Source organism: Kwoniella bestiolae, chromosome 1, assembly GCF_000512585.2.
Source record: "Kwoniella bestiolae CBS 10118 chromosome 1, complete sequence".
NCBI lineage: Eukaryota > Fungi > Basidiomycota > Tremellomycetes > Tremellales > Cryptococcaceae > Kwoniella > Kwoniella bestiolae.
Window position 1 is genome coordinate 6,980,171 of NC_089241.1, and position 22,860 is coordinate 7,003,030.

A 22,860-nucleotide genomic window follows, 5' to 3' on the forward strand; every position below is an offset into this window, starting at 1 on the left:
CCATCACTGCATGGCTCAGGATGAGCAACTTCAAGAATGATCCGGGACCGCACGGTCCACGATCGAGGATTCAGGAAAAAACAGTCGCGTCCTATTATCCTATTATCAGGATCGAACAACTCGGTTAGGGTCTGGTCCATAGTGGTAGACGGAGTACGCAGTACCTTTTTCTGTTTCTTTTCTTTTCCCATCTCAAGCCACCGATGACTATGACCCATCCGTTACCGAGACGTACGTACGAGTGAGCACGAACACGAGTATGAGAAAAACGTCTACGTACTATGGTGGCCTCGCGTAAACTGAACGGTCGGACGGGATGGGAGACGGAAAAAGGAGTCGTACGGGGCCAGATCATATAAGTTACTGTAGGAGGAACGAATGTCCTAAAACTATGAAAATTAAGGGATCTGAGGATGAGTATGGCGGAATGAGAGATTCCGATCCATCTTCAAGCTATGAGTATTCATACCCTACCGTTATTACAGGTTAGAAGCAAGCGAAGGTGAGGGTATTGTATGAATAGGAAGGAGTGACGTTCGTTAAGACCAGTCAGTCAGTGGAGGGAACGCATGTACATGTACAGTGCTCAGTCTGGAGTACGGTATTGCCAGATGATGTTACAGTGTGATACGTCTCCGGACGATATGGGGGTGTTATGTCCATCGCATCGCAAGATATGACACCATCACTCATTGGAGTACAGCCATGTGTCGGGCAGACTGTGCGGTCTAGCTGGCGCTGGCACTCCCTTTAGCCCTGCCTATCAAGGTGACTTACCCACGCTCGGAGAATAATGGTGCGAGACAATGTGATGTACAAAACTGATATATGTCTCACCTTCGCCAGTTCCTTATCAGGTCAAATCAGCGTGACGTGACTGCTAGTGCAATTCACATGAAATCACACAAGGACATTCCGATGGAACGATTGATTAACGCGCAAGTAATACTTTACTTTAAATTTACTTCTCCGAAGAATTGAGCTGAGTAGAGATCGCGATCAGGGTTAAGATCAAGTGTCACAGTTCTCGGTCCAGTCGACTTTGCTATTGACGCATGTGCATATCCGTAACATTGTACCGCAGCAGGTGAGGTCGTTGAGATTAAATCCTCGTTTCATCTTGACTTGATAGATAGAACCTCAATTCTTAAAATTTATCGTCCACTCGTATGTTATCTTATCAGAATGTTCATCACATATGCATTGAGTTCATCTATGTAAGAGAAAGATTCATAACAGTACTACTAATTACGAGGCAAAAGTCATTGAAGAGAGTCTGAAGAAAGAGATCATAATTGATTGTAGAATAATCGTCCATCGTCCATCATGCCATACTAAATAATTCAAAAGATCCTGTCTATTCGTCCCCTTCCTTCTCTTCACGTCCAGTAGCGCCCCATCACCTATCGCAGATTAACAGGCTGGTACGATTGTTGAGTTGGCCAAGCAGCAGCGGCTCCCTGAGGTGTAGGATACTGATGACCATGATGATCGTGTCCGTCGTCCGAATGATCATCCCTATAAGGAGTCGACGATCCGCTCAGACCGTATCCAGAGTGAGATTGTGGTATTCTAGTGGCTAGATCGGCAGTGGCCATAGTATCTACCGAGTGGGTCCTAGAATGAGCAGCGAAAGGAGGTTCGACAGAGGATGAACCGTGGTTGTCGAATGCTGCCATTGGGTATGCTTGGGGTTCGTTAGAAGGCGTGGCGTAGCCTTCTTTGTATGCTATGGGCAGTATCACTCGTTAGCTCAACCTTTTGCGTTTTGCGCTTGAGGCCAGCTTGGACAGATAAACTCACCACCAGCTCCTACCCCATTATCCCATCCACCTTGGACATTTCGTTGATCATACCATCCCTTCTCATTTGCAGCTGCTCCGGTCTTCCTCTTTTTCAAACAGAAGAACAATAACAAAGCAGCAAGACCAACAGCAGCTCCGATACCTACTCCAATTCCAATACCGATCTTAGCACCGCTAGACAAGCTTGACGAGCCAGAAGCGGCATCGGCATTGGCGTTGGTCACAGAGGTATCGGTGGCTTTACCTGCAGAAGCAGTTGACGCTTGGTCCGAACCGGCCGAGGTGGAAGTGGTGTTTTGGACGGCGAGCTGCTTCCAGTGTTTCTTCTTGATGATATCAGAGGCCTTTTCGGCAATACCATATGTGACTGCCATGGTGTGCGCGGAGATGTGCAAAGGAGCGATGGAGGTGTCGATCACCCTCAGGTTACCGGTACCGTAGACCGTCAATGTGGTATCTACCACACCACCAGAGTCTTTGGGCAACATCGAACAAGTTCCCATGGGGTGGTACTCGGTTCCACAGTTGGTCTTGGTGTAGTTGTTGAGAGCATCTCCAGTGACGGAAGGGCCAGGGTATACTTCGGTGATCATGACTTCGCTCAGGGGAGAGGCAGCTGCGAGTCTTCTAGCAAACGCAGATCCATATGACATTATATCGATGTCGTATCCTACACCAAAGTAGTCCGGGTTGATCATGGGTTGGGTGAAAGGGTCGGTCGACGAGATCAGGATCTTTCCTCTAGACCATGGATGTTGAAGGGCAACCTGGATACCCATCTCGTTCCCACCTTTACCAAGCATCGTGAGGATGATTTCCAGCTGACCGACATCGGAGGTGAACCATTTTTGCATAATGTCGTATTGTGCCTTCAATCCGGTGACTACGTTGTCGGGAAGGTCAAGCCATGATTTGACGTTGGCAACGGTAGAATCCATCTGAGAGGCGATGTTGGAGGCGTAAGAAGTAGCTTCCTCTTCGGAGTCCATGACGTCGTTCATAGATGGGTAGCCGACAGCTTCGTTGACATATGTCCAAAGACCAGTCTTCGAGGTGTCATACTCGGTCTGAGCGGATGCTTTGAGATCGGCAGAGGTACTGAGATTGTTCCAAGTGAAAGTCCCTTGTGGGGTAGACCAGTACATAGAGTAAGAGACGTGATCTTGCAAGTTGAAACCGACAGGAAGGTCCAGCTTGGTATCGATGTTAAGACCCTCGAGGGTCTCTGAAGGTCCAATACCTGACAATTGGAGAATCTGAGGACTTCCGACGGTTCCACCACTATAGAAAAAGATCATATCAGCAAAGCTTTAACAGAAAGGCGATAGAAAGAACGAAGAACAAAGATGATTTCATAACCCCAGGGACAGATTGTAAGGCATGAGCTGACACTCACGCAAGTAAAACCTCCTTGTTGGCTTGAACTGAATAACTCTGCGCATCCTTGCTAGCTTGGAATCTAACACCACTAGCGATGATATTTCCGTTCGCGTCTTTGGTACCATTGAAGAGGACTTCAGTCACTTGTTGACCCGTCAAGATAACCAAGTTAGATCTAGGTGGAAGTGGATCGATGTAACCTGCTTTGGAATCTGATCGTGTCTGGTTGCTGGTATTGATTGTTGACGTAGATAGCCATGCTCCCCTAGATATGCCCGCGGCATTATCGATGGATTGGAATCCCAAGGTGACCCAGGCACTGAAATGGCAGTGTTTATCAGTAAATCGAGATATGACACGATAGAAGAATCGATAACTCACGGAATCCATTTGGCGACTTCATCGAAGATGTAAGCCGTGTGACCAACTTGAATTGGACCGCTTGTACCGTGCAAGGATGAATCAGAGGTCATCGAGAATTTGGATTTGACATCGGCAGAGGGAGCGGTGTAGTTTTCAGACTGTATGGGTCGGAATCAGCATGGTTAGCGTGATATAGTTGTTAGGAAGAGAGAGAGATCATACTGACCTTTTTGATATATTTGTTGACTTCATCCCAATCCCAGGTTTCATCGGCATTAGGATTCAGTGCTGAGAAAACGTTGTAACGTAAGTTACCAAGATAGATTCGCATAAGGTGATACACTCACTAGCCCAAGCATCGAATTCAGGTTCACTCGGTCGACCCCAGAACATTCCGTTGATAGCACCCGAACCACCCAAACCTTTACCCCTTGGCCAGTATTTCGTTCCACCTCCAGAGTCGACCTACAAAGAAGTTAAAATCAGCTCCATATCCTTTCTTTCTTCCCTAAAAGCGATTCACTCACTTGTGCTACAGTATTATAGGCCCAATCATATGCTGAGCCAGTCAAAGAATTGAGGTATGAGTACCCTGCAGAAGCATTTTGTCGTCAGCCACTCCTTCCTTCACTTGATCAGTCAAAGACCAAGCATCCTTTAATTCCCCAATGCCAAGACTTCTGCGATGTAAGCAGAATAAGACAAAGCACCTACCTGGAGTATCAATCTTTGCCTCCACGTCTGTCCCATCCCCACCAGCCTCAATACAGAGCACAGTGACATTCGACCATTCACTCAATCTAGCAGCGAGCGTCAAACCCGCTACACCTCCTCCGGCGATCACGAAATCATACGAGTTGCCGTTGACTTTGGAGGCATCCGATGTGATTTCCCTCTTGAGGTTGCTCCTATGTGGGTTGTTGATGTTGTGTGGGTGTAATTCTCTTTTGGATGGGTCGAACGCTATCACTGTGGATAGGAGGGGGAGCAACGATATTATCGTTGTGGTTGAAAACATCTTGGAAATGGAAGTGGTTAGGGGAAGGGGAGTTGTACGTGACTTGTGCCACTGGAGTCGTAAGGTCGTATTTCGCGTTCGTGTAAAAAGTTTATCTATCTGATTGAGGGGATAAAGTGTATAATAAGTGAATCAGCTATTTATGTTTTATCTTTACTTTGTATCATTGAGTTGTTGTAGATGAAAGGGAATAGGAGGGTTGCTCACCTCTATCTATATATTTATACCTGGATCTGATATTTGTTAAATCCGCAACCGAATGTACGAGTAATTTGCGGGGTAAACGGAGGGACGAGAGTAAGGATCAAATTGACATGCAATGCTGTGTTATGCTTTGTTGTCTTGTCCTATTTGATCCAATGACCAATGACCAATGAGAAGAGTGGGAGAGAGAGAGCTATGACGAGCGAGTGAATTTGATGTATAGTAGTGAGGGGTGTTTTCTTGGCTATGATTTGCAGTAATAACAAAAGTAATGTCGGATCGGGACGGGACGCGCGAGAGCAAGACGACGGACGACGTGATTCCCGGATCAATCTTTGTTGGGATCAATGTGAAACGCTATTGTCTATTGATCGTTCCTTTGATACACTTGGACTATCCTACTCTACTCTATCACCAACAAACAAGATTATAGATGAACAAAGAGAAGAGAGAAGGATGCAAAGACACAATGCAGTAAAGGTAGGTATGATGATACACTCAATCAACATCCACAGTTTAGCAAGCAAGTTTGGCATTCTGCAATTTTACATTTTGATTTTTCCTCGGGGAAGCAGAAGCAGAGATCCTCGGTTCTATCGCAATGGATGTATCTAATTAAGCATGACGGGGGAAGGGACAAACAGGAAAAGACACAAAGCTGTGTAGAAAGTTACTCCCTTATCAGCATCAAGCCGCTGATGACTTGTTGACTTTGATTCTTGCTTTCCTCTTGGTCCTTATCCAGTTAGTACAAGTTGCAGCAGTATTCTCCGATCTTTGTATCTTTCACCCAAATCACAAATTCACAAAATCACACGTTTTAGCTTGGTCAAATGCATCTGCCAAGCAAATATCACGGTAGTCCTTTGTGGACAAGCCAGAAGAGAGAGAAAAGAGAGAGAAAAGACAACAGAACAGGGTAACACGTAACGCCCTGAATCAAGGTCAAGTGGCACGTTTAGCCGAGCACAAGGACAGCGTTTCACAGGAATCAACAAAGTCACCGGCCGCCTTCTGCGTAAGAGCCGATAAACGGGCGAGAGCAAGATCACTTGGTACGTGGATGATTTATTTTTACTTTTTGTACATATACCGTACTAAGGATAGCCCGGGAAGCATGTACTGCCTTGCGGAGAAACAGGATGCTGTACAATTCTTCATTGACTGAGCGGGGATGAGTCAGTCCGTTAGGGAATATCGCAAGTGGACATTTAATCACTTAGCAAGTGCGATACGCTGAGCCAGGCAGTCTTCCTTGATCGTGATACATCGTCATACCTACTACACTATACAACTAAACAGGCCATACACCGAAGGCAAGGTCCCCTGGATCATGACATCCTGTTTCAACTACTCCTCCTGACCTGAATGATACACGCCTCACGTGTCAATCGGAGCAGCCAAGGACGTCACCCCAAACCCTCTAACCTGCGATATCGGCCTCTGTCTTTCCCTTTCCCTTTCCTCATCCAAACTCGCACTGATACTCCGTGCACTCCGTGTACTGCGTTGACTCATACTAGAAGCGGTATCTTGTCGAATCATTGCTTGAGGTCGCGGTGGTGGTGGTTGTGGTACTTCCCCGTCCTCGTCATCAACTCTAGGCTGTTCCCCCGGAATCACATCCTCAAATTGATATCTCCCATTCTTGGCAGCAGCAGTAGTAGGAGTCGAGGTATCCCCACCCCGCTCTTCATATATCGTCCCATTCCCACTTCCTCCACTAAACGTCTTACCCCTTCCCCTGACGTTGGTACTGGTGTTGGTATCCTCATGAGAGACTAGACCCGAGCCCAATGGTCCTGGAGACGATTTCGATCTACTTCGTTTCTCCTTCTCCTTGTCCCCATCCTCGACACCGTGACTTTGCCCAAGGGGGGAACGGGTATTGCCAAATACATCGAGGCCATCTCCAACTCTGGTCTTATCGCTGTTGTCTGTGTTGGTCGAATCATGTCTGATCCGCCAAGACATACCTTCCACCCCTACCAACTGCGTCAGAATCTCAGCATCCAATCTCACCTCGAACAAATCTAAAATGAACCGCCGGACAGGCGCCTGATAATGATTCGTGGAGACTGATCGGAGTGCTCGATGGAACAGAATGATAGATGAGAAATAACGGGGATGTCGAGTACGTATCCTACCGCCCAATGCCCAAATCAGCATTCATTACAATCTCTCTCAATCGAACATGGCGAAGATAGAAGAAAAGACTCACTTCTTCAGGTTATTCATCGCGCCAGCAGCCAAAACGTAATTCGATAAATTGGCTATGGAAGTCATGATCTCCGCTTCTAATCCTGAAAGTTTCGGTAATGGTGGATAAGTAGGTTCGGAAGAGGATCGTTCCCAAGTATTGATCTGTTTAATCCCCATAACTCAGCTCGGACTATTCACCTGCAGCTTTAGGATTTCAGACTTACGTTGACAAACCGAGAGATATCATTTGGCAAACATAATCCCGTGGTATGTCCCAAAGGAGTTCTAGTAGATATCCAACCGAATTCCTCCAGTATCTCAGCACCCATCCTTGAGGTGGATATCAAGCCAATGACGAAGAAGCAAGTCCTGTCATTTAGAATATAATCAGCTTTTGCATCGTAGACCGCATTAATAGCTAACTGAGACTGAGACCTACCCCCGTATAGTGAGAATAGGCGACTGCTCAGCAATCTCCACGATATCCTCAATAATCTCCTCATCCTCCAAGAACGGTAAACCACCTTCTGTAGATCCGATATTACCCTTCAAACAATGAAAATATCTCAGTCAGTTTCCATTGTCCCAATATAATGTCTTTTGTACGGAAGATGACATGGGACTCACCAATGCCCATAAGACACTCTTGAGATTCGTCAAAACACCCTGATCAACAGCCTCCATCCCGTGCAGTCTTACTATCTCCGCAAATTCAGCTACGATGCCCTTCTCTTTGATCAATTGACATCCCTCGGGAGTCTTGGTCAATTCGCCTAGGAAATGGGTGGGCGCAGGTCCGTCGTATATCCTATGACAATACACCTTAATTAGTCGATCCGTCTCGTGAAGTAGTTCTGAGGTGTGTCAATGACCTACCAGTAATCTTCGACAGTATCGGTCGACCAAGGTCGTATTGTCTTAGAGACGAACGTTTCCGCTTCAATCACGTATAGTAGATTACGTTCCTGCATGATACGATCTTCAGCACATCTTCCTCGTACTGGTGAGGGGGGGAATGAGGGGGGAAATATGAGGGGATACAGGGAACAGGAGGGGATATCCAATCACTCACAACAAGCCAACTTTCAAGCTCCCTATCGATATACTGCGCCTGATGCAAATACCTAAACCCAACACTGGTCGATACGAATCTGACCCCGCCCGAAGGAACTATCAGTTGATGCCTCAATGTATTCTGTGTGTGCAAATCAACTCACCTCATGAACAGAGGATGCCCAACATCACCAAGATGTTCCAGCGTCGGTCTAAGCTGTACGACTTTCTCGAGGTTATTCGGATCCGTACATGCCTCTTCGAGGTACATGACAGCGACATCGCAAACTTCCATCGAAGTATCGTATAATTGCGTTATCATGAGCTGTAATCCCCAGTCTAGGAGATTTGGCTGTTCTTGTATTAGCCCACCTAGATGATGCGTAGCGAAGAGGCGTGTTTCCTGGTGACATATCAGCTAGGAGTACTTGTAATAAATGCACAGATATATGGCGACTCACCATATAGCTTGAAGTCAATGCTTTGGAAAGGACAATTCGTGGATGTGCATCACTATATCCAAAGTCAGCTCAAACGTCCTCCGGATCCTAAACCAGTGAGCTTACAGAGTATAATCGAAACATTCAATGATAATTCGTATAATATCATCCCTACTCCTCTGTTCGCTGAGATGGTAGAAGCACGTGAAGAATTTGAATTTCTCTAGTAGCCTGATGATTATTCATGAAAATGAACTGTCAGTGATTGCACCTGCTCAATACGTGGGATCGCAACCTTAGTCAACTCACTTCATCCCTTCATGATGTCTACTCAAAGTCCCAATCATTTCGAAGTACCCATAAGTGAGGGTGTTCTCCAGCCGATCCCTAGCGAAGATAGGCTGAGCAGTAGGCTGACCGATGTACTAAGGTATATCATACAATCAGTCATTTGCATTCTCACTCATTCCTTTCGATCACATGTTGATGACGAGAATCGCAGACTCACCTGATCGAGTTCATTGAAACAATCCAACATCTGCTTCAACAGCTTATCCTCGGTGATATACTTGATACCTTCCGCACTACTCAACATCGTAGAAATGAGCGAACAACCGAGTTTGACCCATTTGTGATTTGGCTGATACACTTTATTGTTAGCGCAAGGAAACTCTTGATTCTTCCCCCACCACGAATCATGAGAAGATAATCTACTCACCCTGGTCCTCTTGATATCCCCAAACCTGTAATTATAAGGATGGAAGAACGAGAACAGCCTTCTAACGAATTTCGTCGCTTTTATAGCTTCATCCAATCTCTTCGGATTCAACAAAGGTCCCTCAATCAGATCTACAATGATCTCATAGTTCCATTTCGTGTGATCCCGATGCAGCAATAGCTATGTCGCGATATCAGTCATATACCTTTTATCTCCACGACTCATCACATAGCGATCGGAAGAGGGGAAAGTGAAAATATACTCACCCCCGAATCGACAATCATCTGCTGAAATTGTTTATCTTCGACCTGTAAGCCTAAGCGTAACTTCACAGACTGGACCTGTCTCTGACCTCTTTCGAGGGGGTCTTGCTGGGCGGACAGCGAGCTGTGGCATAGAATTGAAGGAGAGGGACGGGGGAAGAAGGGGGGGAAGAAAGGAAGCACTTCAATCAGTGACCCCTACACTCATGCCTACATCTAAAAGGAAAACACCACATACCTATTCTTATCCCTAGCAGCCTTCTTCCCAGCCTTACTCGCATTCCTATTCAAACTATCTATAGAAGACAAAGCAGAGAGCGCCGCCATCCTTTCGCCTGGATTTTTGAAATCGGTAGCCTCGGAGAAGAGCTGGGGTAAGGACTACCAAGTTGCAGAACGTCAGTCCAACGCATGATCACCATCAATTTTAGATGTTCTGGCCTACTTGTAATTGAGCAGCAAACTTTAAAGGTAATACCCTGTTTGCCATTTGCAATATCTCTCCCAACAATAACGTCGCTTTACGATTGAGGGGACCATTATCTTCTTCTATGACCGCTATCAAAGCCTGATCATAACATATCTCAGCCACTACACCGTCGTGTTGATTGGACAGCTGACTTACCTCCAATAGTCCAGCTCCTAAGAAGACCGTCAATAGCAGAGCCACGAAATGATCCACCAGGGTCAGTCCTTGTGCATCTTCCTCTTCAATCCCATCATCTACCAGCTGCTGGGTCGTCGCTTCTTGTGTCCGGGTGTACACTAAGAATATTCCGTCAGGTCATGGTACACCGGCCGCAGTATAGCACAAAGAAAGCTCACCAGTCAATCTCTTCCCATCTAGAAAGGCGTTTGTCCAAGTGGGCGATTTGATACGTAGCGATACGAATAACAGGTCCATAAGTGCGTTCTACATTCCGACCGACCAAATCAGCCGACATCGCTGTAAACAGACCAACGTCCACAATCGCAATGAATACTCACCCGCATATCCGTATTTGGCACATGCAAAGAGCTAATCAGACTTTTGATAGCTCGATAATCGTCCATGCACATGTACAGTAGGCCTGACATCAAGCAGTCTATCAGCAAAAGCCTTGATCGTACTTCAATGCAAGTGAGCAGGTTCAGTAGGCAGACTCACCAGACCAAGAGGAAAGTAACATTCCTATATTCCTCACTGTATTCTGCAGGTTCTCAAGATGCCTTGGCTGTTGACGAGTAGGTATCTTGCCGTATGCTTCTGTCAGACCGACCAGTACAGCCTTGATGAAGGCACGATGATCAGCACATTTATCGAATGCAGGCAATTACACCAATTCGATATCTCACCTCTAGATCACCTCCGGGTAATAGCAGTTCCCTCGTACTCGGCTGGTTTACCAGATACAACAGTAAACCCGTTATCGCTGGACCTAATTCGGACGGACCATCTTTGAAAGCTAGTAAGACCGTTCTAAATGCATTTGACTGTATAAGGCAACGTATATCCAGTATACCTATCAGATAAGATGAATATCAGTATACAGCTGAAAAGGAATAATGATTTTCCTCTGCTCTGTAAACAAGCAAACATGGCGAGACGGAGACGAGATCTAGGTGACATTGTGAGAGAGACAGAGTCGATGCAGAGTAAAACGCAACATACCAATCTCAACGAGCGTCTCCATACAGACCGTCCTCATCGCATCATCCGGATTCTCCGCCGCACTGACTATGGCTCTTACCAGCCCGTCCGTGAGAGGTACTCTATCTTCCAGCAATTTCTGTATGGGACCCTCGAATTGGGCGTAAGCATGGGCATGCCCATTTCGAGAATGGGATCTCGTTCTACTTCTAGAAGCGAGAGGGGACGAAGCCGGGCGGGAGGGTGGAAGAGGAGGAAGGACGATCACTGCCCGGAGGAGACGGAGAGCTTGTTCTCTCTCGTGGACTGCTTTGGCATCGCGCGTGAATGTGCTATATACATCAAAACGCAATTAGCCCGACCTACATGCGACACTAGTGAAACATCCCCAGTGAAAGATTTGAGGGAAATCCAGACTCACCGTATTATCAACCATTCCATACCATTTGCGATCATCTTGCCCCAGCTCTGCCGTGTGAGGGAATACCTCAGCAATCTATATCCCGCAGCTCGCTGTCGAGGAGTCGCCGAGTCGCCCAGGAAAGGTATGACACTGGGGCAGGTAATATGTATTAGCTTAGTGATCTTACTCCAAGGTTGTCCAGTATACAAGAGAGCGACTTATGCAGGAGGGACGAAAACTTCAATACTAGAGGTACTGATTGAGACGTAACTCACGACTGCACAACCTCCTCGATATCAATGACCACCCTCAACCCCTCATTCATCTTCAACGCTTCACTCAGCTTGATCATCAGATCATACTCTTCATCATTCCCATTGCCATTCCCCTCATCCCTCGCCTTTCCCTTTCCTTTTCCCTTCGCTCTACCCAACTCCTTCAACCTCCTAAGCAATCTCCGCGAATTGTCCAACAACATCTCAAAATTCTCATCCACCTCTCTACCACCGAGTAATGACAACTCATGACTACTCCCCTGAGAAAGGGATGAAGCAGATTTCCACGAAGTCCCCGCATCCTCGTCTACTCTAGTCCCATAAGATTGATTGTTGTTAATGTTATTGTGGTTAAATGCATCTTCACCAGCAGATTTGGACCTCGGTCTCCTCCCCCCATCTCCTCCTCCCTTAGACGGTGTCCCGTACCCTATGTATTCATTCTCGCGATCGCGATCGCTCTTCTCGGGAGTGAGGTTGGAATGGTATCTCAAAGGTTTGGGTCTGCTCGACCCACTCCCACTTCCACCTCCGGTCGGACCGGTATGTGTACTTCCCAAAAGAGAGGATGAGAGGGAAGAAGAGAGGGAGGGTTGATAGCCCCCTCCGCCTCCGCCTCCGGGTCCTAGAGATGAGTTCGACGGATAGCCGTTCAGACGAGGTTGGGGTCTTCGTCTTGTGCGCTGGGGAGTGCCTGTGTCATGGGTGATTGGTTAGTGATGATGACTCTTACTTTCGATACGTAGCAGATGTATCCCTCCGTCTGCGTGTCCGAAGATTCACATTTCTATGCTTTCATGGGGAGGGGATGCTCACCTCTGAGCTTTTCCAACCTAGCTTCCAGACTCTTGATCCGCTCATTAGCAGCCTCCAACTGAGCGGTGATGTTCTCCTTGACTTTCTCTTGATCTCCTCCGTCCGCACTCTCCTTCTGCTCTATCACCTATAGCCTATGTCAGTCGCACGACTCAACTTGGCAAGAGGAGTGATGTGATAAAGCGTATGGGTAGAAGGTAGTAGCCCAAACTCATACTTACATCCAACATCTTCTCAGCACCATACTGTACTCTCCTCTCTATACCCAACTTGGTTTCTATACTTTCGATCTGTGTCCGATAACAGGAAGCAAGCATCAACACAGATCTAATCATCCAGCTGTACGGAAGATGACAGCACACTATACACTCACAGACTCGTTCTCCTCGTTCTCGTCCGCAGTATTTCCATTTCCATTCTGCCCCTGGGCGATTCCCTGCCCATCCACACTGGGTCGAGAAGGCGAGGGTCTAGGGAAGGTGACATTGGGGTTGGGGTTGACATTGACGTTGACGTTGCTCATTTCGTTATGGTGATGTCCTGCATTGATTTCGTGAGATAGGACATTGACGTTGAGGTTGATGTTGATGTTGATGAATGACGAGTATGAGAGGGGTCAATGCGCAGATCAAAAGAATAATGGTTGATATACTACTGTCTCCGGTCGTCCTTGTCTTTCAATGGAATGGCAACACTGGTACCCACCTAGAGCATCCTTCTGGCTTGGCTCTCTTGGACACTAGCACAGTAGAACGATGTTGTTGGTGAGTACGACTTGGACTATAAAGTACACGCAGATCTTTTGTTGTTCACTTTGATACTTCACTCGCCGCCATACGCGGGGTAACCACCATCCTGCGAGTGAGAACGTTTGCAGAGGTGGAGGCAGACAACCTCGCACCTAATCTGCAATCTGCTCATATGCGTTATATCCACATTCAAATTCATATTCACACTGGATATGCAGTAAAGTATATCCATAGCATAGCATTAACTCTGCAACCCAAATCAAGTTCCAAGATGTAAATGTAAATAATTAATCAAAAGAAATAGATAGAATAGTCGTTATGTTTGAAATCTATATGCAAAGCAGTGTGTCTTTGTACTTCATTTTCTGCCAAACCAACCCTTCCACTGGTAATCCGCCTCTAATATATCTATCTAACAAGAACTCACTCCAGTCCAATCTATTCCATACAGGGTAATGTCTCTTTTTCATCGGTATTCATATGTATGTGTTTGACTTATACCTTGTTGATCGCAGGGTAACTCGACGATTCAGGTAATTCACCCGACATATTCCTCTTCTCCTTGTCCTGCTCTGATTCCCAAGCTTGCGAATCGGATAATGCGAAATCCTCATCCATCGATTCGACAGTCCTGTCGACCAGTGTGGAAGTGGGTGGGAAGATGAATGAAAGTAAGAGGTAGATGGACGCTCCCATTGCTGTTGAGGTGAGCCATGATGCTTTGTCTAATCGATACGAAACAAACATAAGTCAGATCAGTGTCGTCCCTCTCACAAGAACAAGTACACGGAGGAGAAGAGTAAACTTACAGAAGAAGGAATATTTTCCAATATCCACTTTCGAGTTGATAGCATTGATCAAGCCTGGCAAATTGACAGGTACAGCGACCAGCAGGGTGACGACCGCTCTCCAATTGACACCGTAGCGGTACTTGTAGATACCTTCGTTTTGGTACAACATCGGTACGTGAAGTTTTGTCTTTCTTACGATCCAATAATCGATGATCATGATAGCTACGATAGGGGCCAGAACGATGATATACCCAGATAAAAAGGTAGTCAATGCTTTGGCAGATTGTTGGATCTTCCATGGGCAGGTAGCCCATCCACCGATGATGGCGGTGATGAACGCTCCTCTACGGATGTTGAGCCATTTCGGAGCGATGAATGCGAAATCGTTCGAGGCCGCGATGGAGTTGGTGGAGATGTTGGTTCCGAGTGTGGCGAGGGCGAAAGCGAATGCGACGAAGAATGCACCTGCTCTGGAGGTCCATTGGGCGATTATCATCGTAGGGTCCCAATAGAGGGTACCGTAGATTGCTTGACCGGCTGAAGCGATGACGATACCGATGAATGAGAAGGTGAAGTACACAAGGGGGATGAAGAGGAGTTGCCAGTATGAGTCGGATGTTCGGTGGGCATATCGAGTGAGATCGGGCTGTTGGTCATCAAGTGATTTTAGCACATGATCACATCTGGTCAGGCATAGTGGAGATCAACTGACGATGTTAATTGCCAAAGTGGTTTTACCAGAGATGGCAACGTTTATACCTGCGACCCAAGCCCATGATCTCGTCGAACCAGTCAAAGCACTGTGTTTGGCGAAGACTGGACCTGATCCTCCAGCCCTGTGGACAGCCCAGCCGAGAGTGGCAAAAGCAGCGATGACGGCGACGACGGATTTGACGAAGAAGAGCCATCTCATCTTTCTGGGGTGAATCAAGACGAGGGGGAATTGGACTGGTAGTCAAGATAACATTAGTAATTAAAGCGGTATCCAAGAAACAAATAACTCACTGGTCCAGAAAACAAAGTATGCGATCATCTTGTTACTGGTCACACCTTGAGATACGGGGATAGTGTTTGGGAGGGTCTTGAGGGATGGCCAGATGGCCTCGAGGCAGATCAAGGTACATGATGCGCCGATGAATGTGTTGATACTGCACATTGCATGTTATAATAAAATGATCAGCGTAGTTCGGATGCAAAGTGAAAAAGCAAGCCATGACATACCCAAAGTAGATAAGACCAAGGACCAGACGAGATACTACCGCAAAGTAAGAAAAGTAGAAACCCAATGAAGCTCTTGATGCGATTGAGAATGGGATGTGATGTCTTGATCCGATGGTACCGTTCAAAGCTACAGCAGCGGCGATGATGATGTTACCAATAGCACTGTACGTTGCGATCAGCCACTCGTCGCTTTGTTACGCACAGACCACATTCACAAGTGAGGGTAACTCACATAGCAGCAGAGGCCTCTCTCCAACTGAGACCCATAGCTACGATAGAACCAGCCTGTTGCATCGTACCGACATTCGCACCATCAGATAACCATAAGAAGAGATAGTGGACACTAGCAATCCCGCAAATCTCTCGTCAGCTCATCCCTTGGAGTGGTGAGTGGTTGATAGGTTGTAAGAAGAGACAGGAGTAACTCACGCTCTCCAGTTCCTCTGATCGACGGGTACGACGTCGACATCGGCATTGGACCATCCATCCCTGGTAGCATATGACGCAGGAGGTGTATCGAGGTACCAGTAATCCTTGGTGAACCATCTTTTAGGTTCGATATTTTTCAAAGAGTTGAACATCCTGTCCTTGAACGTCAATTGACGATTGAAAGTATCCTGCTTGGGTGAGACGAGAAGATACTGTTCGGCAACTGTTGGTGGGTTGCTGTTGTTATCGATATGATGGTTGAACATGAATATGTCGCAGGAGGGATAAAGAGAAGGAGGTCAGGTCAGTAATTCTGTGCAGAGGAGATGATTGATGATAGCACCAGGCACTGAGTGACGCAGAGTGGTAAACCGCTAGGGTGTATGAAGAGGGAGGGATCAAGCTAGAATGAGGAATATAGGCTAGTAAAGCAAGCTAAGAGCGAGAAGAAAGAAAGTTTATGAATGAAAAGGTGGGTTGGGTCTAAGAGAAGATGCGGTAACGGGGGGATTATATATCATCGACGATTGACCTCGTAGTCCAGAACCATGTCAACATGTCTGCGATCATTTGATGATCGATGAGTGATGAGTGATGAGTGATTGATGGATAAATGCGCCTTGGTCGTCAAGGTTTTGAATTTCCTTTTCTGCTTTTGATGGTTTGATCATGATGGGTCATGATGAAGGTGTACGATGATGATTCATGTCTGATGACTGTCTTCTTCCCCCTCCCTTGCCCTGGTCCTGGCCGTCACTCCACTCTCACGCACTGTCACCCACACACCCACCACCATCAAGCCAAATGTCAAGCCCACCTGGGAAAGAAGCTAAGAGCCATACACACCTATGAAAGAGATGCTTCTGGTCTTGTGCCTTTGTTCAGGTTGATACTGATACTCCCGAAGGGGACAAGGGACGAGGGACGAGAGATGAGGATGATACCTTTCATCACCTCATCACCATCAAAACAGGACAGGAACAAACACAGCAAAAACACAAAGAAAGAGGGGGGGACAGAGCGTTAAATAAAGAGGACAGAGCGGACACCCTTTCGCGCACTGATCGCTTATCGTTGAGGAGGGGTAGGAGGGAAAGAGCCGAGCCGAGAAGAGTTACGATCATGATTGAAAGGGAAAAAGAGACGACCTTCAAAGGATATCTGAGAGACCGAACTCACGTAGATAGATGACCAGTACCTCTGAGTTCCAGGTTTCCAGCTTCCTCCAGCTTGCGAAATGAGCCGAGTGGGGTTGAGAGAGGAGGAATGATCCTAGCGTTGTGGGTTAGGGTATGTCGTTTCGTTTTGATGGTCGTCAAGGTGGGGGTGGTGGGGGTGTTTCGTATCCGATCAGATTGCTGAGTGAGCCTCCGTGTGAAATATCATATATTGATGAGTTGTCTATGTCGAATTATTGACCATATCTCTTCAAATGTCTATCTCCAGTCCTCCCTTGAAGTCCGAAAAGATTGTTTTTCCTATATGATCGATCTCGAGGCCGATTGTTTGTGTATTTGTCGATGATAATATAATATTGGCGTTACCGACCTGTATCCTCCTTTACACTTAAATCTCTCTCTCGTACATGACATGTATATATAACGAGTCAAGATGAAGCGAAATGGTACTAAAATCCAGGTTCACAACCTGCACTTGCAACTTGCAACTTGTAATATTTGAATAGGACCAAGAACAAAAAGACTTCTTATCGATCACGTTACGGATAATGTATGGCTCATAACCCGTCACAGGATATAACGTTAGGTACAAAGAAAGTTCCGTAATATCCCCCCACCCTTCTGCATTCATTTCGGTTTATCCAACCCATCCCATCCAATTCATATCGGTCCCCTACCTCGTCGTGAACTATCTGAAAAGATGTATCGGGACTGTGTACCAATTCATTCATTCCTCGGTGAACGTGAAAAAGAGCATCAGCTCGTACAAAAGACAGGGTGGCATCAGAGTAAGAGAACGACGGTTGTAGTGTAGTAAGAGAAAAAAGGGGTGTTGGTGGTGAAATGAAAAAACATGAAACCAAGCTAAAAAGCGTGCCAGCAGTTGAACGGGAAGCGAATGGTCCCTGATTATCATCGAGTGTAGCTGCAATTGGATGCCCTCAGTAGACATGGGGAAGCGCTTAACTTATCGATTTAGCGGTGTGTGATGTGGTGTACCTTGTGAAGCTTGCTTCGAATGCAATGGAGGGGAACTGTATCGATACAATCTGAAGGAGATGAAAGGAGAAGGACAAGGGGAAGGAGAGGAGAGGAACAGAGTCGTTTTCACAACTGTTCGCAGCGGATCGTCCCAGTTCGGTACCTTGAATCATGATTCAGAGACAAGGTACGAACGAGCTACACGCTTGGAGGAATTCACAGAGGAGTGAGAAAGAACCAAGAGTCAGAAGTCAAAAGTCAAAAGTCAACTTTCCCGTCACTCGTCTTTCTCATACCTCGCAACTCACTGCCCTTCGGCAAGACGGTCTTCGTGAGGTCTGATGACTCAGTCGACCCACCGAGTAAATGAGGAGGCAACGTGACTGACAATTCAATGCATACAAACACATACAGAATTTCTCTCTTGATGGAGCGATATCATCTGCTGTCGCACAGCATGGCTTACCTCTACTGCACATTGCTTGGGTTCGACGAGAACACTGGCATGTACTTCAGTAATGTTTTGGGATTCCATCCTCATAGAAAGTAGGATATATCCGTATGAGCCAGAGAAGGATTATCGTTGTCTTTTGACCTGACGACCGTACTTCAAATCGCTGTCACTCTCGACTGCCGTACATTACCACAAATCATTCAACACCTATCTATAGACATGCATGCAGCATACACGAGACAACCCCTCATCGACGCCTCACCCCTTCGGACATAGCATTTCGGCCTTCCCTCTTGATCGGAACAACATACAGTACAGTAGGTAAGCCCGGTAAAAGCGGCATGAGCATGCGTGCCACCTAGCCAAGTATATAGTTCAGGTCAAATACGACAGGTGTTCATATAGTACGATTAAATCACTTTCAGTAGTAGCGTACAGTAGCTTTAAGCACGGGTAGGAAGACATATCCGAATTACATTACTGGATGTCCGAATACGAATACTGTATCGTGTCACTCCAGGATCAGACTCACTAACTTTAATTCAGGCACCAAGCCCGACCGCCACCCTCCTCGTTTACAGGAATACTGGTACGCCTGCAGTATGTAGCGCAGAGACCTGATGATCAAACTGCTGGGCATGACAGCGTGTTATATGGACTTTGCTCTGCTACACATTCCTGGGCTGCTCATAGGCTCAGTCCAACGGACAGAATTGGTATTCGAGATACCAAACGATGCAGACGATCGACGTTGGGTAGGGCACATACATTCCGCTTAATCCGAAAACCGCAGATCTGATTCCCGATAGACCGCATCACTGTACATACGTGGTTTATGTATTCATACATCCGAGGTCATACAGGTCTGGACTCGCTGGTAGATTTAATTTACTATATCTGCGCGAAGTGTAAGGTGTACAGGTACATGCTCTTTGTTGTTGCATCGCGAGGAAGATACCGTAGCTTACAGTTGATGTGATTTTATATACTCGTAGTTGGTGATTTATTTTATCCGAATGACGCTGTACGGTAAATTTGCAAGTTACCGGTAAACTCAACTTGTAACGCAACATTTTACTCCAACCCCACTCAAAGTGAATCAACTTGAACCAACAATTGCTGTCTATCAGGTGTTTATGCGGAATACCAAACACCAAATACCAAATACATATATCCTGTCTGAAATTCGATTAAACAAACCCGAACCGACGGACGACCCACCGCGTGCCGCCCCTGATCATCAAGAAGCCAAACGACCGAACCCAGCAATCGGGGTCGGGTCTCGGTGCCTGTTCTTTCCCAACCTCAACTAATCAAAATATCACATCAAACGACACGAAACTACATCTCTCGTCTCCTTGCTTGATATAAGCCTACGAGCTTGGTAAATTAGCGCGATTGGATACCAAACATCATATCACCGGTTGTGGACCCTTTTCCCGAAACTACATACGAGACTAGTGCGAAAACGCTTGGATCGTCTGGTCAGTTTGGGTTGGGTTGTGATTAAATCCGAAATACATATTGGACCGAGCGAAGAGAAAAGGAGTTACTTAATTAAACAGGTTGTTTCTTCCTGTCAAATCCAACAGTGACAGTGGCCATCCATTCCGTTGTGGTTGTTGTTGGACAGATTCTTCAACCGTCGAACGCAGAATAGGTTTCATCGATTCATCGATTTATCAAATCATATCCTGGTGGTTCACAGGAAGCCTGACCGTCCTTTCGATACTTGGTTTGGACGATACTTCTAAATCCATCATCACCTTCACCATCGGCAAACACCAAAATCCCTCTTGCAAGGGTTCATCTGGGCGGGTGATATTGATCCATCGATTCATACGATCATAAAGGACCAAGTGGATCGATCAAAGGTCGTGGTTAGTCGCTTGCGCCCTCACTCCTAACGCAACATTGCTTCCGCCATCAAAAGAGGAAACCAGCAATTTCACCTCGAGGTCGAACGCATTGGGAACACGGAACATACCGAGAGTAGTCGATCGAAGAGACAAGTCCGATGTGTCACCGTTCCCTCTGTGTATAGATACCCCACCATTCACCTCCCGTCAGTCAAGCGCAACAGCTAGATCTCAACATCACCCACCTCTTTTACCATCAGTCTGGGACTGAAGTGTCATCACATTGTTCACTTCCGATCGCTCAACCCGAGGATATACACATATCGCGATACGTCCTTTTGATCAACCTCATTGGCTTCTCACGTTCGTTTGCATGGAGTAAATCGAAGACAAACACGAAGACGGGTATCAATCAAACAAAGGATCAATCCCATTCTCGCCACAGGCTTTGTGTATATAAGCAATAAACATCTCAAGAAAACGAGCAACCCGATCCCCACCTCAATCGCAGCTAATGCGATTCAAGCCGAACACGATCAACTCCCACATCTATAACTTCCGAAGATCAACCACCACCCATCATCACCAGTAACATCAATCCCACCTGGATATTCAGCTCACATGATCCAATCTCACGCTGGACCTTCGGGTCCCTCAGACCGGCGGACGGGACGAAAGTCCTCCCCACCCATCTTCGCTTCCATAGGTGAGTCAATACCGATCAAGACCACCCCATAACTTTTGATGGTGTATGCATCGCTAATCTTCCGACATGTTCCGACATGTTGTGTGAATCCTTCACACAGGAACCGTTTTGATCGATGCCTTCGATTCGCCACCACGACCCATCCTCGACGCCGACAACGAGAACGGACCAAACGCAAACTCAAACCCACCGAAAGGACTGATGGGTCTACCCACCCCACCTACACCCCCCACACCAATTGAAGTGCAGTCGCAAGCTCATGCGCCAACCCCGAGCAAATCCTTCTTTCGTCAGTTGCCCATTGTCGCCTCTCATCTAGTAACGCCCAAAACCTCGCCCGTCCCTTCGGCTGGACCATCGACACCCCAACTATCCCTCGATGATAGCCCTCTTCCAAATGCTGATGAGGTGTATGAGATGCTCGGCGGAGGAGCCCTCTACGCCCTGGTAGGCGCGAGATTATGGTTGGGTCCCGATCGACTGAGGACGTTGGTTGATCGAGCTCCAATGGGGGAAGAGTCGGACGTACCCCCCGAAGCGGAGGATAAGCTCAACAATCTAGGTGAAGATATATGGGTGTGGAATAGAGGTGAGAATACCAAGATGACCAGAGCGAGGATACGGTACGAGGGTGATGTCAGGTTGTATGTCCTTGTCATTTCATTTCGAAGAAGGAGGGACGATGTTGATGACTTGTGTGTAGTTTTCAGCATGTCGTCAAAGCACCTCACCGAAGGATGAGCCAACTGCTCGACTCTCCCCTGTGCGGTGCACAGTATCTGCATATAAGTCCGCCGTGGTCGCCCGAGGACGTATCTGGACTGCTGGACGAGATTACCTCTCTTAGAGAGGCAGATCCCACATACAATTGGGAACCAAATATCGTATTTGAGCCTACACCCCCATCGTGCCACCCAGGGCAGAAAGAGTGGCTCGAGAAGATCGTCCCCTTCATTGAAGTCTTATCGTAAGTTCCCGATTGCCCGAGCTTGCATCGATCAGAGTTGATCCGATGAATACGATGATAGACCAAATCATGAAGAGATATTCTCGATCCTCTCGATCCCACCTAAGGAAATAACAGACCCCGATCTCAAACCCACTGTGGAAGGAGTCATCAGACATTTCATACACCATGTCGGAATCGGTAAGGACGGTAAGGGAATTATGATTGTCCGATGTGGTAGATTGGGTGCATGTGTGGGTACAAAAGAGGGGGGATTGAGATGGTGTCCTGCCTATTTTGAGGGCGAGGAAAGTAAGACGAGAGTCAAGGATGTTACGGGGGGTAAGTCTGTCTCACGGTTTCCATTTATAAGTACGGTCACGTGCTTATGATGATGTTCTTAGCGGGTAATTCCTTCTTGGGCGGGTATTGTGCTGGATTGAGTTTATCGGGTAATGATCCCTATGAAGGTGTGTCACCGTTCCACCCTCTTGAGTGTACTCTAAACGCTTATATATGTTGGACTCGTGTCATCCGTCATTCGATCAGCCCTACTCTACGCTACCGTCTCGGCATCATTCGTCATCGAGCAATTCGGTCTTCCGTCTCTATCGCAAGTTGACGGCGTTGAGAGGTGGAACGATGATCTGCCTCATGAACGATTAGAAGTTCTGCGGAAGCGATTTGAGTCTTAGCGTCCTGCAATAAGACCTGCCACAACCTGAGCTCGCCCTTGGGGAGACGTTGCATCCGTACCACGGGGTAGACAACGGGGTGTATAAAAAGAGACGGTCGTAGATCTGTGGTATTGTCTTTGCTTTGTAAAGGAATGGAAATGGTGGAGGATCTCATCAGGATATGACATGAAAAGGGAAGGGAAAAAGGGCAAATCGGAATTAGGATTATAGCATCAAACATTGTCTGTCAACATGGCAATATGAATACCTTGCATCTGTCAATCACATAAGTAACATCG

The 22,860-nt window shown here is 46.8% G+C and overlaps 4 protein-coding genes across 4 annotated transcripts; 1 reads left to right on the top strand and 3 right to left on the bottom strand.

Moving 5' to 3' along the window:
- Nucleotides 1-1,403: 1,403 nt before the first annotated feature.
- On the bottom strand, nucleotides 1,404-4,566 carry I302_102624 (uncharacterized protein; the record flags this gene model as incomplete). Its single annotated transcript, XM_019187992.1, has 8 exons — nucleotides 1,404-1,729; nucleotides 1,804-3,086; nucleotides 3,202-3,504; nucleotides 3,567-3,706; nucleotides 3,775-3,836; nucleotides 3,896-4,013; nucleotides 4,076-4,140; nucleotides 4,263-4,566. 8 exons carry the CDS (start codon nucleotides 4,564-4,566, stop codon nucleotides 1,404-1,406), a joined length of 2,601 nt encoding a protein of 866 aa, XP_019050870.1.
- Nucleotides 4,567-6,150: 1,584 nt separating this feature from the next.
- I302_102625 (uncharacterized protein) lies at nucleotides 6,151-13,093 on the bottom strand (the record flags this gene model as incomplete). The annotated part of the gene is made up of 27 exons (XM_019187993.1): nucleotides 6,151-6,913; nucleotides 6,992-7,134; nucleotides 7,197-7,341; nucleotides 7,412-7,518; nucleotides 7,600-7,780; nucleotides 7,849-7,937; nucleotides 8,045-8,123; nucleotides 8,190-8,428; nucleotides 8,487-8,538; nucleotides 8,592-8,696; nucleotides 8,775-8,890; nucleotides 8,974-9,105; nucleotides 9,184-9,363; nucleotides 9,450-9,570; nucleotides 9,685-9,827; nucleotides 9,892-10,014; nucleotides 10,072-10,211; nucleotides 10,272-10,359; nucleotides 10,434-10,516; nucleotides 10,594-10,714; nucleotides 10,782-10,948; nucleotides 11,098-11,408; nucleotides 11,498-11,629; nucleotides 11,755-12,448; nucleotides 12,571-12,697; nucleotides 12,792-12,860; nucleotides 12,944-13,093. 27 exons carry the CDS (start codon nucleotides 13,091-13,093, stop codon nucleotides 6,151-6,153), a joined length of 4,800 nt encoding a protein of 1,599 aa, XP_019050871.1.
- Nucleotides 13,094-13,814: 721 nt separating this feature from the next.
- I302_102626 (uncharacterized protein) lies at nucleotides 13,815-15,912 on the bottom strand (the record flags this gene model as incomplete). Its single annotated transcript, XM_019187994.1, has 7 exons — nucleotides 13,815-14,044; nucleotides 14,129-14,756; nucleotides 14,823-15,058; nucleotides 15,116-15,258; nucleotides 15,332-15,493; nucleotides 15,564-15,674; nucleotides 15,761-15,912. 7 exons carry the CDS (start codon nucleotides 15,910-15,912, stop codon nucleotides 13,815-13,817), a joined length of 1,662 nt encoding a protein of 553 aa, XP_019050872.1.
- Nucleotides 15,913-20,853: 4,941 nt separating this feature from the next.
- Nucleotides 20,854-22,579, top strand: I302_102627 (uncharacterized protein; the record flags this gene model as incomplete). The annotated part of the gene is made up of 6 exons (XM_019187995.1): nucleotides 20,854-20,938; nucleotides 21,039-21,582; nucleotides 21,642-21,905; nucleotides 21,967-22,226; nucleotides 22,289-22,354; nucleotides 22,434-22,579. The coding sequence occupies 6 exons, from the start codon at nucleotides 20,854-20,856 to the stop codon at nucleotides 22,577-22,579; spliced, it is 1,365 nt and encodes a 454-aa protein (XP_019050873.1).
- Between the last annotated feature and the right edge of the window lie 281 nt (nucleotides 22,580-22,860).